The 17774-nt window shown below is 46.7% G+C and overlaps 1 protein-coding gene across 1 annotated transcript in view; it reads right to left on the bottom strand.

Moving 5' to 3' along the window:
* SYNPR (synaptoporin) overlaps positions 1–17774 on the bottom strand; it is a 100993-nt gene that overhangs the window by 80175 nt on the left and 3044 nt on the right. Inside the window, exons 2-3 of the mRNA XM_077821417.1 lie at positions 10146–10338; positions 9923–10025 (exon numbers count right to left, since the gene is read on the bottom strand). Coding sequence (XP_077677543.1) covers positions 9923–10025; positions 10146–10338 — 296 coding nt within the window. The remainder of the gene's footprint in view (positions 1–9922; positions 10026–10145; positions 10339–17774) is intronic.

Below are 17774 nucleotides of genomic sequence, written 5' to 3'. Positions count from 1 at the left end.
TTTGACAAGGACCTAAACAGTGCAAACACAGAAAGTGCATTCTTACTTAACTAGACAAGTGGTCATTTTAGGACATGAAAGTAGTGGGTGTTGGGGAACAATTCTTTCCTTTCCCCTCCACCCATAGGAGTTTGGGGCTTTATCACTTCTCTGTGTTTCAGAGATGGCAAGGCAGGAAAGAGAGAGGGAAGTAGAAATTATATATGACCCATTTTGTATGACCGTAACCACATTGAGGCATAGTGCCAATGCACTGTATCAACTAACGAATGCACACGGGACAATACATAAATGGCGTCGTATATGGCATTCAAGATGGACTGAAAATGAAGCAGCTTCCCTTCAATATGAACAGCACAGTAATAAAGTGCAACACAGGGATATTCAATACGATGTGAAAAGATGACCCAGGAACACATAAAAGTTACCATCCAAAATCCCCACTGTAACTGAACGGGGAATAATCCATGTCCTTCCATTACTATTTATGAAGCTCTCTCTGCCACTCCACCTCATACACAGTTGTTCAGGGCTTTTGGAGGATACCCAGTCTCTTGGGTTAATTGAACTCCCAGCTGAGATCTCTTGCTTGTGCATGCTCTTTTCCACGATGATCATGAACAACTCAGTTTTCTTGCTAGTATGAAAACTGGTTGCATTTTAAAATGCTTTGGTACATCTTACAGCTAGACTCCTGTTGCTTCATGGAAAGGCATAAGAAACCTCATAGTGGACTGTTATGGAATGAACTGTTTCTAGGGAAAGGCCTTCCAGCCCCTGCCAGTTAGCGGTTGGCATTGTATTCCTTCTCAATATCCCATCGAAGGCTAACTCAGCTGGAAATATTGTGAGAATGCTCCTCTTTATATGACTTCTCCAGACAGAGCTGTCCCGCCCATATAACAGACTGGGGCAACTGCCCTGGGCCCCGTGCTTTGGGGGCCCCCCACACTTTTTGGGGGGAATGCCACAGGGAGGCTAGCAGGGGGGGCCTGTTGCAGGCAGCAGGGGTCAGATCTGCACCCCGAACTCACCGGTCTGGGGATTTATTTCTTGCCCGCAGCCCCCTAGGCTCGGGCTCAGTCTCGGCGGCTGCAGCAGCAAGCAAGCTGGCCCCAGCCCACTCCTGCTCTGCTGGCTCCCGGCGTTGCCTGACACCACAGAGTCCTAGCACCCCCCAACCACTAGTGCCAGGGCAGGCTGACCCTGACCCTGCCCTTCCACCTCAGACGGACCCTTCCCTTTTCCGGAAGGACCCTCTACCAGCACAGGGGGCTCCCTCGCCCCTAGCACAGGTGAGTGCCAGCCAGTAGTCTCCATCATCCCTCGCCCGTCGCCCAGCACTGGTGTCCCCCCAGTGCCCCACACCTCCCGCTTCCACTGCCCTTTCTCCTCTATCCAGGCACTGGGTGGTGTTCTTCAATGCCACCTTCAGGCCAGCACCAGCTCTTATCACCCCCCTGCCTCAGGGTCCTCCTTGCCTTTCAGCTCTCCAGCCTTGGGGTCCCCCTCCCCGCAGTACCAAGACCTGGGGTCCCACAACTCTGTTCTCTCTACCACCCACCAGGACTAGGGTCATCCATCTGCTTTTCTGCCTCCTAGCCCCCTCCCATCCACCAGAGAAAATAGATCTTAGATCCCCTCCTCCATGCTGGAGGGTCCTGGTTCTCCAGCATTAGGGCACATATAGGCTCTCCAAGAGCCACCCAGTTCCAGATACATGAACTCTCAGTGTTGCAAATGTGTAATTACAGTTTTAAAAAATCCACGGAGGGTAGCAAGACCATGGGCACCTGGGAAGTGAGTTTGCTGCAAGGAAGTCCAGGAAGGTGGATTTGAGAATGCAAGCGGTGCGACACTAATTGTGATTGGTGGTTTGTTTTTTTTAATTATATGAACTTCATTTTAATTATAAAAAAGAACTACAATATAATATAACAACATTATAATTATACAGCTGGGCGCTATCAATATTTAACCTGCGGCCAGGAGCTGCCCTTGAAGTTCACTGTAACCAGATTTCACCTGTATAAAAATGTTAAGGGGGGCCCCATACAGGCTGATTTGCCCCTGGCCCCGCACCCCCCTAGGGACAGCCCTGTCTCCAGATAATGTTATGTTCAGGACAGATGCCCCAGAAAACAAACACACACACACACACACATATATATACTGTTAAGGAGGCATTTTTCAATGGCTTCCTCTTGCCCAATTTTAAGTTAAACTCTGGAAAAAACCCATGAAATTCCATTACATTTGAAACTTCAAGCCTGAAAAAGCTCAGACCCATTCTTGTAATATGATCCCAACTCAGTGTCAGTTTTCCCTGGGGTGAGAGGTTCCTCCGCTCTAGGTTGTTTCACAAGATACAGATCAGTATTACACAGGGAAATTCTTGGAGGAGAAAGTTTATTTGGATTGTAAGTTCCTTATTTAGACCACAGTGCTTCCAGGGAATCTGCTAGCACGGACCCCAGCATCCAAGCAGAGTCTCACTGAAGCTCCCATTTCAGGACGGGGAGCCTTTGGTTGTAGGTTCCTTGGGTCAGTTACCATAAACCTAAAAATGCTCCTCTTAAAGTCACTGGGAGCTTTGTCACTGATTTCAATGCATCTGGGATAACACCCCTTGCCTCCTTCCTGGCCTGTGTAGTACCTAGCACATTGTAGATGCTCGGCTATTACGTCAAACTATCACATGATCTCCTTGACTTTCTGGATCCACTGTGTGAAAGTCTGAGATACCATGCCTGAAATATATACAAACACTGAGCCATTTGCCTCAGAGGGTTAAAGGAGGTTGCAGTCTGCTAAAAGAATGGGCTAATGTCTCAGCCTCGGCCATGAAAATAATGGGGCGAAAGAATTAGTTCACTGAGAATCGCTGGTGCAAATAACCTGTGAGCCTACAGAATATTAAAGCAGATTCTCATCATGGTGGGATGTATTTCCATACTTCCGTTTTGATTTTTATTTAAATTTTGCAAAGACGTTAAAATTAATTAAGTCTGAGCTACAACTGGAAATCATTTGCCTTTCTGTTGGAAATGGGATCTTTCTTAAGGAACATTCCCCCATTCGTTTCTATATGCAAACATCACAGAGAGTTGATCAATCTCTAGCTTGTTTCAGAAGTTTGCAATGCTAATGAGAAAACCAATTTCGACATATTATGTAAGCTGAAGTCTGCGGTAGAGATTCTTGGCATGCCAGATGTAAACACAGACACCCTCACGGATCCACTTTAAAAGCATTTGTAAATGAGCATGTTGAGTGAGCATTAGGGGGACCGATTCAGTTGACATGAGTGGCGTTACTCCTGATTTACACCAATGAAAGAGAGTCAAGCCCTAGATTCAAAACAGTAGTGGCAATCTGAGACGTGACCACACTTTCGTTCTAGATGGCGCTTGGAAAAGGTTTGGGTGACAATCTAGTGGTTTGCATACAATTTTACAGAACCCTTTAGGGTACTTCTATACTGCAAAAAAACCAAAGCCAAACTAAACCCCAGAAGTGAGCCACGGAGCCTGGACCTACAGATCTGGGCTTAAGTTATGGTGCTGAAGATAGCCAGGTAGCTGTTCCAGCTCAGGCTCTGAAGCCCAGTGAGGGGGGGGGAGGGTTCAGAGCCCGAGCTGAAACAGCAGTAAGGCAATTTTTAGCAGGGTAACGCAAGCCCCGCAAACTCCAGCTCGTAGACTCAAGCGCCAAGACTCGTTGCCACAGGCTTGGTTTTGCTGTTTAATTTTTAATTTTTTTTTAAACAACCTAGACGTACCCTTAGAGTCTGGACACCAAAAATCCTGCCAAAAGGACTGGGTGGTAGGAGGAGGAATTGCTCTGAGGGTAGGTGAATGCAGCAGTTCATTGTGGTTACAAAGAGGACTCGGGGGCAGGGTATGGGGGTAAGGGGGACAGACATTTATTTTGAGGTTTGCCCCCTTGATCCAGAGCTAGGGGCAGGAAAGTGAATTAAAATCAACGTGCATTGAAAAGGACCTACTTGAGTAGAACTGGATTTAATGGATGCAAAGGGGGTTAAAATCAAATCTCTCATCTGCACCATCCCAACCATTTACTTGTGGCCCAAAAATGGTATATTCTTGCCAACCAATATAAAAAAGCAGCTGTAAATGTATACTGGCATGTACCCTTCCCCATACCTCTGATTCAGAGCGACTCCAGAGTGACTTGTGGATTTAGGATTAAAACACCGATTTAAAGTTGAAACCTGAAGTTTATGACATGGAAAAGAAATATATATATACACATATAGAGAGAGTTGTGCTACATTGTCACACTCATGGATACCACTGAACCTGGGACCATGAATCTTAATCAGAATATTGGCTGCATGTGTCAAAGATCCCATCAGGAACCACTCAAAAGGAGACCTGGCAGTTGATCCCGTCAGCATCCTATTGCAATGTCAAGTACCAAAAACTCATTAATCACACCTTGTTCTTTTGTGTTATTCAGCAAAGAGGGAAAAAATACTTTCTGCCTCAAGCCAGCCATCTTATCATGAGCTTTAAATCTTGATTGCAAGCCTTCTTCTGGTCCCTTCCCTTTATACTGCTTAGAGCTTTGAATTTATAAGCTGTTGAAATTGTGCTGGCTCATCAAGTTCTGCTCTAAATTCCAAACTACGCAATTGTTAAAATAATTCATAGTTTTAACACTGCTACTGGTACAACAGAGAATTTAATGTCGAGACACAAAATATTAAGAGAGAACCCTTAAGTAACAAGGAGAGCAGCCAAAGCACAGGCAACAATCGGGACAGAAAAACCACAGGAAGAGGAGATGCCCACACAGCTGTAGACTGCATATTCTTCAGTGCAAACACCACAACACTCAATCTCCGCAAGAAAGCAGCAGTTGTTTGGGTGGGGTTATAAAGGTAAGGCAGCAGCCCTAGCGCCATTGCAGATATTCCTGGGGATGATAATGCTGGACTGGTATGAGTCCAACTTCTCTTGGGCTGACGTTTATATCAGTGTAAACCATCCTCACTGCTGGTATCTTGGTGGACAGTCTCAGGGAAGAGGTCAAGGAGTGACCTGACATTGAGGCTCGACTGGGCTTAAGGAAGAAGCAATGGTGTGGAGCGCAGCCCTTGTCTTGTCTCCTAAAAGCAGAGGAAGAGCTCCCATTTCTCTGCCTTGCTGAGGGGAGGTGCATTCCCCAACTGCTCCCCTCCCCTCCCTCCCCGCTCAGATGGCGTGCTGAGAACATCTTCATCCATGGTTCAAGTAGCTGGAGACTGGACCTCCGCTTACAGGGAGCACCTCCAGGATCAGAGAAGAAGCCCAACAAGCTCAACAACACCCGTGCCGCCTCCATCTATTTATGCTGTTCTGTGCAGACTGCAGTCGACAGAGCTGTCCATCAGGTACCTTTCCACTGCACTAAATTCACTGCCCCTCTAAACAGGGAAAAAATCATCCCTTTCCATTAGTGCACTGAATTTAATTGACTTGGCATATTTGCAAGTAAGGGAGATAACTTGTGGCCTACAAATTCTTGAACAGAGGACAGGATTGAGTGGGAATGGGTGTGCTAACTCCTGGCCAAAAAAAAAGTGTATTTAGGAGGATTTTTGAGGAGTTCCAGAAAATAGGATTTAGGAGCATGGCTAATCTCTCCACTTATTTTAATGGACTTGGAATTATTTTTGTGGCACGTACCCATCAAAATCTAGCAGATAATCAGCATAAATAGATTTGAAAACCTACCCATGTCAATCTGAACATCCACTGTATTTCTGAAGTTCAAAACAGTGCCACCGACACCTCATTATTATGGTTTTGCTCCAAAATTTTGCCTAGCCCGTTCCCATAATTAAGTCCCTTCTCTGTATTTCTTAAACTTTTGGCATTTTAAAAAACAACCTGGAGGCCAAACAAGCAGAGGGCGGATGAAAACCATGTGGAATAAGAATTAATCAGATCCATTTCTATTGTATTTTCCTGAAGGTATTTAAAAGTAAAAAACCAAATTACTGTCAACTGTACTTTAAGTTTTCAGCGATGTAGCCAGCAGAAAGCTGTTATTAAAACTACTGTATAATTGCCTCCTTTACTCTCCTTCCCACATGAGCAGCATTATTTTACTCACAGCCAAAATCTCACAGTACTGGCTTCATAACAGAGCCTGTCAATCAGATGCCATCAGATGATACCAGAAAAAGAAAAAAACCTAGCAAGAAGCTGTGTCTCTTCTCCCCTCTCCCCCCATGCTATTGGGGCTCAGCCTCGCCTTTTATATACCCACTAGCACCCCAGCTCAGCAATGCTCTTCCAACTGGGCTGAAGTCCCACGGACTCCAGCTGGACTTCATTTCACGCACGGGCTTTGCTGAATCGGGGCATAAGGAAAAAAAAAATTGGTGTTATTCCCCCACGATTAGGGTAGCATCTCACGCACAAACCCATGCTTAGGCATCTGAATCCAAATAATGGGCCTGAAATCCATGGGACCTGTGCGCGCTCAGCGTCCCCGGAAACCAGGCCACTTATTAGGTGCCTTCATGGTGTGTTAGCTCTTTACACGCTCCAGTTTGAAAGTTGTGGCCCTCGTTCAGAGTCATGCCTGCTTCTTAACTATTAAGCCAGCCTTTCTCCCTCTGCTAAATCTCAGGCCTACAGCTCTCATCCAGCCAGTAGGTTTTGCTGCTGGAAGCCAGGAAGTCTTACTTCCCCTGTGGACAATATTATATATCCCTCACCCCGACCCTGACCCTTCATTTCTTGCATGCCCAAAACTCCCCCTGCAAAACAGGTGTGAGAGATTGGGCTGGGTTGTGGCTCTCCAGAGAGATACCACAGCATTCTACCTGAGTGACCCCAGTTGCCAACTACAGCAGAAGGCAGTTTTTGGAGTCATTACGCACTGGAAAATCTCCATTCACTGGGGTGACAGGAGAGCACAGAGGGTCGGAGTCTATAACCAAATCCACATCTTCCATCCGATGCTGCTTTTATCTGCTCTGCCTCTCAGCTATGCCATCAGGTAATCTGACTGAGTCTGTGTTCCAATTGCCTGCACACTGCTTCGATTAAGACAACAACCCTGTACCGGTGTTGCTCTCTGGTGGGCACAGAAGGAAATTACTAACAAGTCATGAATGAGAAAGAGAAGGCAGAATCTCCGGCGGATGGGCACCACCTGCTGTTAAAGCACGTGGAGTCAGGGAGCAGGGCGGAAGGTCAAAGGCCTGAGCTCGAGAGAGACACTGGCATAGCCAGTGCACACATTGCTTCATGAATCTGGAAGGCTCGTAGCAACAGAGGGAGAACTAGGACATGATCATAGTCTGCTTTATACGTGGGAGCCACAGCAGGCAAAAGGCAGACCTGGCCCGGGCCACCAGGCATTTATCCAGTCAGTGTCCCAGGTGAGGGGGCCAGTTTATCAACCCTTGTGTGAGATCAGGACAAGCTGAAAGAGAGCAGTTCACTGTGGCAAGTAAGAATAATGAGCTCCACACATCCCCGACCTCCAACATGGGGAGAGGAGAGGCATATCCCCCGACCCCTGGTGGAGGTTCAAAGAAAGGAGATCTGCACTCTTCCACTGGCAGGGCCGGAAAAGAGGAACTGGGAGCACGGGCAGGAGCTTCCCCATCCCCGTTAAAAGGAGCCCTTGTTCTTTGTGTGGGTGATGGACGGCTGAATGAACAACGGTCACCTGGCCTGGAGCCTGGCTGCTGCTGTTTTGGAGCCCCTAGTGGCCGGTGCACTGGAGCAACTGCCTTGCAGAGATCCTACATCTGGAAGATGGCAGTGCTATGCAGTCAAATGAACAGCTTTGAATGACGGGTGGAACCGGGACAGAGGTTAAGTCACTTTGATTTTGCTTACTCTGGGTGGGACAGGAGTGACAGAGCCCATCCCTGCAAAGAAATGAGGCATCTTGTACCAATTTGCGGGGGCAAGATTTAGAAAAACTTCACCCAGCTTGTTAAAAAGTTTAAGCCAAAGCCCCTTCTGCTGAGTGACCAGCTCCTGAACGGCCACACCACAATGGGGCACGTGCCTTGGCAGCATTAAAGGAGCACCTGATTCATAAGTGAGACTGAGCTATTCTAAAGGACGCTTAGTTAGGCTCCCATCATGCAAAGTGTTCTCCACACACTTAACTTTATGTACTGCAAGTAGCCTCAGGGTAGCCACCAGCATGACTCACAGTGTACAAAGTTAAACACGCACTGGTTTGCACACACACAAGGCTTGGAGCCTTACTCACCTTTGGTTTCGCTCCCATATTACACACATGTTGTTTTCAGCTCTTTTTCTTTCACTGGGTTATTTTTTCCCCCTTCCCAGTCCTCACAACTTATTATTTTATCCTTTGCTAGAAGAATTCCACTCTCTATGTCAGTCTAATGTCCGCGGGACAAGCAGAGGACTCCATGCTGCCTTCGGGTACACCCAGGCCATTCACCATGGCTACAGCTGAGACTGCACAGCTGGAATTAGTCTCAATACCGTGGACACGTACAGTCAGTGGACCTTTCCCTCCGGCGGCCAAGTGCCCTGTGCATATGCACATAGCTGAAACGAGGCCTGTGACAATTTCCTGCCAGATCCTTGAAAACTCTTAGTGAATTAAGTTTAAATCTCTTTGGAGTCCATTGTATTAAACACAAAGGTTCTGTGTTATTCTGGGCCTGGATTGCATGTCACTTCGGGGGAGGATAGGATGTGAACCCTGGGAAGTGTTATTAACATCAAAGGACTGCACTGAACAATGGGCCAAACAAGAACGGGCTTTTGGGACAAATAGTGTCACGTGGTTTGCTTGGGGAATCTTTATGGGGAGGTGAATACAAATTACCCACCTCCAGTTATGCAAAAACCCAGCTTTGGAAGCTACGCCCTGAGGAGAGGGACACTGGCCACTGATTACCTGTTCCTGGAGTCTGAAGATCAAAGGCCCAAACTGTATAAAGGAAAGACTGAATATTCATGGGCGTGCTAGTTCTGGGCTAAGGCTGTTGTGAACTGGTCAACACTCTGTGGGATTTGAAGGACTGTGTCCTAGCAGAGCCCTGGTGAAGCTGGTGGTGATCTCTGGTAAGATTATTAGCACATGTGTAGTTTCTTTTGTGTTGTTTTATATGTTTTCTCGGTAATGCTTTCACCTTAAGAATAAATGTGCTTGCTTCAGAAGGCAACCACAGCTGTTCACAGCCTTCAGCGAGAAAGCAAAACACAGGCAGTTTGGCTTGCTGGGGAATAACGGAGTGTGGGCAGGGAACTGTGCAGCCTGGAAAGACCCTGGTGAGGAGGGAGAGAGAGACATATCTCAGCCCAACAGAGGTGACAGCTGAGAAGCCTGGCGTGGGTGCCCTTAAGCGACCACAGAGGAGGAATACCAATGCAGTTGCCCTGACCTGTGACAGGGCAGCCCATGGACAGATGCTCCACCAGCTGAACCAAACAAGAGGAGCCATCTGATTGAGCCAACAGGGCCTGCAGCCTCGTCTTCGCTGGGACTATATCTCGCCTAGAGACAGTGAGCCCTTGCACCATCTGTCTCTGGGGAAGGGTGAGAGAGCCTCCTGCCTCCCCCCTGCTCAGGACAGCAGGGTAGGAAGCTACAATCTCTGGTCTAACAGAATGTCACTCACGGGGCCAGCCCAAAGCTTTTGACAGATAGGATTTTATCACAGACCCTAACGGTGCGGGTTAACTAACCCAAAGGTTAAGGCCTAAATATGTCCTTACACAACAGACGAAGCTCTCTACCAGGACAGGTGCTCTCAACCTCCACCCCAAGAAAACCAAAATGGTTTAAAAGGGCGTTTAACCCTTGCAGGCTGCATTAGGATCAGGATCCTTGCCCTGTCCCCACTCCCTGTTTCCAGACACCTGCAGCATTTCAAGCACTAACCTCAGAGACAGTTACTTACAGGTTCCTCGGGAAGGACCGGCTGCTGAGCGTCAGGACGGAGCCGAAACATGCAGCAAGTCTGCAGGAAGAGCACCGCATGCTTCTCTGCCTGTATAGGTTTTCTGTAAAGGTAAGTTTGGGGGTATTTAAACTTCAGCGCTTCATCACGTAACTAACAAAATGAACATTAACGGATGTGGCCCATGGATCTGCTCACCAGGAGTTCAAAGCCTCACACTTACCTTTCCAAACAACTCGGCCATTGAGCTGCCCGGGGCAGGCCCAGCCGTACCACCTGGCTTCGGCCCACTGACACCACCACTATTCTGGAATGGGGAAGGAAGGAGGAGGGTTGCCATTGAGACAAGCAGCAGTCACTGGCTGAGACACACAGGGACGTTCTTTGGACATTTGTGAGGATCCTTTGATTCTCTCCTAGGTCAGAGTGTCAGGTGGGGAGAAGAGGAGGAGAGAATTGTTGGGGTGGAAAGGGAAAACTGGAGCAGCCAGGGCACCTGGATGGCAACAAGAGGATGAATGGGAGTGGCTGGGCTGTAAAAACTAGCCAACAAAACCCAAGTAATGCTCGAGGATTTGGACCAGCCTTTTCTAAAGGGGTCACTGCTGCTGCATGCTCCATTTTTGCCCAGGCTAACTCTCAAGTTGGACACACAACCACATCTGTGGCCACTTTGGAAAACGGTGGCCTTAAGGTATGAACTGCATATGCCTTGGGGCTGGAAGTTCAAAGTGGTGAGCACTTCCTGAGAGTTCCTGATTCCCCACACCTCCCACAGGCCTTGGGGTTTGCACTGTGTCCATGCAGATGGAAAACTCATCTTCATGTTCCTCTGTGGAGTACCTAGGGTGCTTGTCTGCTATCTAGGTAAGAAATAAAAGTCCCCGGCTACCCCTTGGTGCTCTTCCTGTTGTGGCATCATGTGTTTCAGGAACACCCTGGCATTCAGCAGCAGATCCTTAAAGAGGAGCCTGAAAAGGGAAAACACAGTATCTGTAACCACCAGAATAATCAAAGTCACTCTAACCAGAGGCATCAACTCCGTGGGTGCTCTAGGGCTGGAGCACCCATAGGAAAAAATAGTGGGTGCTCAGCACCCAACCGTGGCCCCTCCAGTGAGCTCCTCCCCCCCCCCAGTGTCTCCCACCTGCTAGTGATCAGCTGTTCAGAGGCATGCAGGAGGCGCTGCGGGGGGTTGGGGGGAGGAGAGGGGCAGGAAGAGGCTGGGGTGGGTGAGGCCTTGGCGAAAAGGGTGGAATGGAGCAACACCTGGGGCAGAGCAGGGGGAGTGGGGTTGAGCACCCCTGGGGAAATTAGAAAGTCGGCGCCTCTGATCCTAACCCTTCAAACTTCTTTGTAAGGGCTTGAGCTTGTGTGAAAGTTTGGGTTGGTTTGTCTGACTTTACCTATCCCAAGAATTAAGTCTTGCAAATGAAACGGTGAAAATGTAAAGGCCTATTGTTTCAATCAGAGAGACAAGATGGGGGAGGTAATATCTTTTATTAGACCAGCTTCTGTCAATGAGAGAGACAAAAAAGCTTGTCTCCCCAACAGAAGCTGGTCCAATAAAAGATATTACATCCCCCACCTTGTTTCTCTAATGTCCTGGGACCAACACGGCTACAACACTGCATGCAACCGTGTAAGATATCGTTTCAGTTTAAATGTTCAATGAAAAACAGTTCACGTTAAGATTAAATCTGGTTAGAACCGGGATTATGAACATGAAAGCAAACCATTTCTCTTGCCACATGCTTTTCATTCAACCTTTCAGAAGCAATAAAAGAAGCCATCTAAGAGACTGTCGTCTTTCCTGGATGTAAGGAATTAGGAAATGTTGTATTTGCAGCTGGGTGGGAAACCTTTACCATTGAGCACCCTAGAGAAACTGAGTTCTTGCCTGAAGGAGGAAGGGAAGTAGGTGTGCGGTGATGGCTAGGACATTCAGCGAAAGGCTAGATCTTCCTAGGAAGCAGGCAGATGGGAGTGTGGCATTGAAAAGCCATGACAGACCTGAGGAGGGTACAGGACCTGGACACAGCAATGAGTTCGATGTCTATTTCAATTCTATGCACGACATCACTGCCCTATATATTGTACTATCATGAAATGCAAGGGCGTGTGTTAAACTCATCGGGCGGAATCCTGTACAGTGCTGATGTATGGGAAATCCAACCATCTCCTGGCGACAGAACAATGTAACCTGGTCAAAAGGAAAGGAAGGATCTACCTGGTCACCAACAGCATAAGCCTCTCAAGTAGTATCAACAGTAGGATCAGATGCAGGAGACCTGTATGTCCCCTGTGAATGAAGGGGAACGACGTATTTTTTTATGTTTGTGAGTTAGCGATGGTCCAAGTTCTTAAGGGGGAACATTTCCTGGAGGGTCTTTTTCCTATTAAACAGTGGGTTTGTCCAAGTTCAACCATCGTAGATTTTCAATGCAAATAATTTCACTGCTGTTAGACTTGTGCACATGTCAGTAGGTATAATATTCAAGAGTTTCCTGTTATTTCATGAAGATAGGGACCCTGAGAAAATTCACAGTACAGTACTGGGATTATAGGGACCACCACATTCCAAGAATCCCTGGGAAAGATTTTATACTGTGAAAGGACATACAATACATTAGATCTGAGCAAATCATTTACAGTACAATAACAATCAACAAATTGTTCTTTTCTGCATGCGACTTGCCAGTGATTTTTGTGATTTTTTATGCAAAATTATTCTGCAAATAATTCTTGGCCTAGAGATTACTTGGGAGCTGTTTATTCAGATTATACGATAAACAACACCTCCCACTTTTCAGCTATGTTTGATCAGACACCCAGGTTGTATGGTATTGATTCTGTTCCCTGACTGTATAAGCGTAACTGTTAGTCCTGGTCTACACTTAAAAATTAGATTGACCTAGCTACATCACTCAGGGCTGTGAAAGATTTCACAGCTTGGAGTGTCATAGTTAAATCAAACGAATCCTCATGTAAATGTGGCTAGGTCGATGGAAGAATTCTTCTGTCAAGCTACAGGTTTCAGAGTAACAGCTGTGTTAGTCTGTATTCGCAAAAAGAAAAGGAGTACTTGTGGCACCTTAGAGACTAACCAATTTATTTGAGCATGAGCTTTCGTGAGCTACAGCTCACTTCATCGGATGCATACCGTGGAAACTGCAGCAGACTTTATATACACACAGAGATCATAAAACAATACCTCCTCCCACCCCACTGTCCTGCTGGTAATAGCTTATCTAAAGTGATCATCAAGTTGGGCCATTTCCAGCACAAATCCAGGTTTTCTCACCCTCCACCCCCGCACACACAAACTCACTCTCCTGCTGGTAATAGCCCATCCAAAGTGACCACTCTCTACACAATGTGCATGATAATCAAGGTGGGCCATTTCCTGCACAAATCCAGGTTCTCTCACCCCCTCACCCCCCTCCAAAAACCACACACACAAACTCACTCTCCTGCTGGTAACAGCTCATCCAAAGTGACCACTCTCCCTACAATGTGCATGGTAATCAAGGTGGGCCATTTCCAGCACAGATCCAGGTTCTCTCACCCCCCCCCCACCCCCATACACACAAAAACTCACTCTCCTGCTGGCAATAGCTCATCCAAACTGACCACTCTCTAAGTTTAAATCCAAGTTTAACCAGAACGTCTGGGGGGGCGGGGGGTAGGAAAAAACAAGGGGAAATAGGCTACCTTGCATAATGACTTAGCCACTCCCAGTCTCTATTTAAGCCTAAATTAAGCTAGTTGCCGCCTCTTGGAGAAATGGAAAAACCCCTACCCCTTCCGTCAATGTCAGAAGTGTCTAACTGCAGTGCTGTACCTGTGCCAGCATAAACATGGCCTTAGAATCTGGTTTAGGGTGTGAAATATAAAATTCCCTTTCTGCTAATATTATCTCAGACTCACTCAAAATTCTGTTTCCATGAAAATTTCCGGCAATGAATGTAAAAACCAACACCAAATGCACCTGAAAACAAACAAAGCAAGTTCAAAGTGGTTTTGAAAGGAAAGATGGGCTTGTGTGCAGCACATCTGTCTGTGCCTCACTTTCCCACTGGTAAACAAGGGATAACAATCCTTATTCTCACCAACTTTTGCCTGTCTATATTTTGAGACTGGAACTGCCTCTTACTGTATCTCTGTGCAATCCCCAGCACGATGGGCCCTTGATTTTGGAAGGGGTCTCTTAGTGCTACGGGAATGTGGACAATAATGTTCTTTGATTGAATATTTGCAAACAGTTTCACTCAGCTCTTCAAGATATACAGAATCCACACAGGTTATTTTTTAGGCTGTGTAAACTTTGACAAGATTTTGTGTGGTTCATGTTAAAGCCTATAGTTTGCTTTTCTCCCAAACAAAAGAGTTTCTACATACAGCACTAAAGAGTTTCTCTTTGTCCTCTCTGCCCTTCTGCTGTTGGAGAAGCAGCCCAATACTTCCCCCCTGGCTAGGAGCAGAATATATAGTTTGTTCAGAGACTGCTATTTATACTGCTGTGTTGCTTGACCTAGAGGCATCTACTCTTAGTGGAGAACTGTTGAGGTCATCAAAGGCATCCTCTCCATGTCTGTTCTCCACTGCTCCAGAGAACTCCCCTAATGAAGTCTTCTGCGTCGTACTCACATACATATTATCACTGCAAACAGGATGGACAAAAAGTGTTTGGGGTTTTTTGTTTTTTTTTAAGAACTGTATTATTAATTTTATTAACCCAGCTAATAAAGTTGCCAATGACAAAATATCCAGAACTAGAAAGGAAACTCTGGGGCTGTTAATGCTTGTTTAAATTGAATATTTAGTTGGAGAAGTGTATCTTGAGTGTTAGTTCCAGGAGAGCTCTGCTGGATTCTGTAAGCCTTGGGAAGTGAAGTGTTCATTTCCACACAATGTCTGGTTTTAAAGTACTGACCTGCTCTGAAGATTGACTATGTAAACTGCCATCCTTTTACGCACTAGACTGTTCCCCAGGCATCTTCAGAGTCAGTGGAGTTACTTTACTAAGGGCCCAATCTTACAAACCCTTAGGTGCGCGCATGACTTTACTTGGGCAAGTAGTACTCTTGAAGTCAGCGCAACTGGTCACCTGAGTAAAGTTAGTCATGTACAAGTTTACAGAATTAGGCCCTAAAATTAAATTTTACTCCCACCAGGACTATAGAACAGAGAACAACCTGGATCCTTTTCTGTTTTGTGTGTTATTCACGGAAGAGTTAATCAAGTACCAAGTGCAGAATCTTTAATGTTGTTGAGCATGAGCCAGAAAGACTGAAGCTGGGCTCTTTCAGATCCCAGGCTGAAAGTTCGCAGGGCTGGAAATTGGAAGGCTACTTTTCACTTGTTAACCGAGCACGTGAGATCTGGAAGTCATGAAGACACAATGGTCACGGATCCTCCAGTGCTGTTTTTTTCTACACCCTTCCATGAGACATCGGGTGATAACTAAGGAATGGAGTAAAGCAGAACATATTGCACCAATGCCAAAGCATTTCCCCTACTTTCTCTAATATGCAGCTATTCTTGCAGCTACTCAGTAATTACAATGAGCCACTTTTGCAGTTCTTTGTATCCCAGTGTAGCTTTGCTTCACTATAATTTCTTTAGTAAAAAAAGAGTACCTTCCTTTTCCCCTGAAAGCGATTAGCATGTCGTTCTCATAACTCTTTGGATGTAAATCGAGCTATTCCCACCAGCTACTCAAAAAGTACATAATCACTATAATTACTGCTGGCATCTAATTAACATTCAACTTCCTCTCTACAGCAACTACAGCTGGACAACCCATTTATTTCAGGCTAAAACTAATAGTCTCTATTATTTCTCACCACACTTAGCAGCCCACCTGTGTCCAACTTAGCATAAGTTTTAACTTGGCAAGTGACAAAGACAATGATGTGGAATGAGTCGACCCACCCCCCCTTAAGTGCTATACGATTTCCGACTGAAACGGATTATACAACAAATGTGAGTACTGATATCAATTTCCACTAATTATACAGCTGCTTGTTATATTAGTTCCCTTGACCATGCCTCTGAGAAAGTAAACAGATGTGCTTACACTGAATTGCCCACTGCCTTCTTCAATATTCAAGGCTTGATTCAGTAGATGAAAAATACTGCCTTCCGAGCTGCCGAGTGCTGAGCACAGGGGCGAATGCATCCAGAAGAAAGGTCAGTCTAGCTTGGAAGACAACAGGGGCGGTGAGGGGGGAACAGATGAGCGCTGTACTGGGAGTAGCAACGCTGCACATGGAAGGAGAAGAGAATGTAAATATGTCTAACCGCTTCGCATTCTAAACACATTCATTTAGCACTGCACAACTGCAGCTGGGCAGGAATTCCAAATGCTAGAGTAATTCCCCCGCATGTCTCGCTAAGGGTCTGTCTACACTGCAACTAAACACCACGGCGGACCCATGCCAGCTGAGTCAGGCTCGTAGGGTTCAGGCTAATGGGCTGTTTAACTGCAGTGTAGATGCTCGCCTGAGCTCTGGGACCCTCCTATCTCGCAGGGTCCTAGACCCTAGGCTCCAGTCTGAGCCTGAATGTCTACACCGCAATTACACAGCCCCTTAGCCCAAGCCCCGGGAGCCTGAGTGAGCTGGCACAGGCCAGCTGCAGGTTTTTAACTGCAGTGTAGACGTATCCTAAGAAAAGATACAGACTGAGCCAGGTCTGGCCCCTCTCTTTGTTTTCATTATACTGAGAACTCCCCTAAACCAATGGACTCCTGGAGGCAGAGGGACTCCACTAATGTCTGCCTCATTTTTAGAGCAAGGGCAGGGATGAACCCGTCAAGATTGAAGTACTCTTTCACCTAATAATAATGACACCCATTGGACTTATATGGTCAGTAGCATGTCCACAACCCCTCCCATGGCCTGTAGCAGGAGCGGGTTGGTTAGCTGCCTGGGACAGAGGTCTTTTTCTTCCAACCGCACGTAGCTCTTATGGGCAAGGCCTTTTGAACACAGGCTTTGTTTATGGGATGAGGATTTGGGTCTTTGCGACATCGGTGCATACTGAACTTCGAAGATGGAGCCACGAACAAGGACATGGACTGTGCCTGGGTGGTACCTGTATGTAAAATGGACCAGCAAACAATCATTTGTTTTCTGCTTACAAGGTGTATCTCTGGTACTAGTGGAAAAGATAGCTCAAAGGGTCCGCGCATTGGGGAACTGTTGGGTCCTGCCTGTTTTGAGTGCATTAATAAACCCAGTTGGAGGTTAGAGGATTGTAGCATGATTTGGTAGTATTTAAAGGGTCCCAACTACTCTGATAAGACTCACAATGTTTTACTGGGGTCAGAGAACAGGCATTACCGTGCTTATGTGGATCATCCAGCTGGTGGAAAGGGAGGTAGGAAGAGGTGACAAACTGGGGAGACATGCAGGAGCAAAGTGGGAGAAACAAAACCCAATTCCCTTTCCAGCCTCCAGCTAGAATGTGGCAGCTCTGCATGTAGGATCTACTCAAGCTGGGCTAGATCCCGGGATGCAGGGCTCCAGTGACATCGACGAGGCTATGCCAACATCTACCAGCTAAGGATCTGGCCTACTCCACTTGCCTATTTTTACCTGCCATCAAGCACAAGAAACCAGGTCTTCCTTCCCACCCCCAGGTCCAACCCCCAGTACAGACTCCCATAAAGCTGTTGATTGCCATGAGCTGGTGCGCATCTTTGAATGGAAAAGGCAGAAGGCCAGTCACCACATCTCCTTGCCGTCTGCACTTGGAATGCCCTTGCGTGCTCTGCTGCAGAACATCCTCACAACAAAGAGCCTGCCTGTATCCAGAGTGCACGTGAGGGGGGTGCAGGGAGAGG

Source organism: Eretmochelys imbricata, chromosome 7, assembly GCF_965152235.1.
Source record: "Eretmochelys imbricata isolate rEreImb1 chromosome 7, rEreImb1.hap1, whole genome shotgun sequence".
Taxonomy (NCBI): Eukaryota; Metazoa; Chordata; order Testudines; family Cheloniidae; genus Eretmochelys; species Eretmochelys imbricata.
Note: the sequence above shows the minus strand (reverse complement) of the source record. Positions and strands in the feature narration are given on the sequence as shown.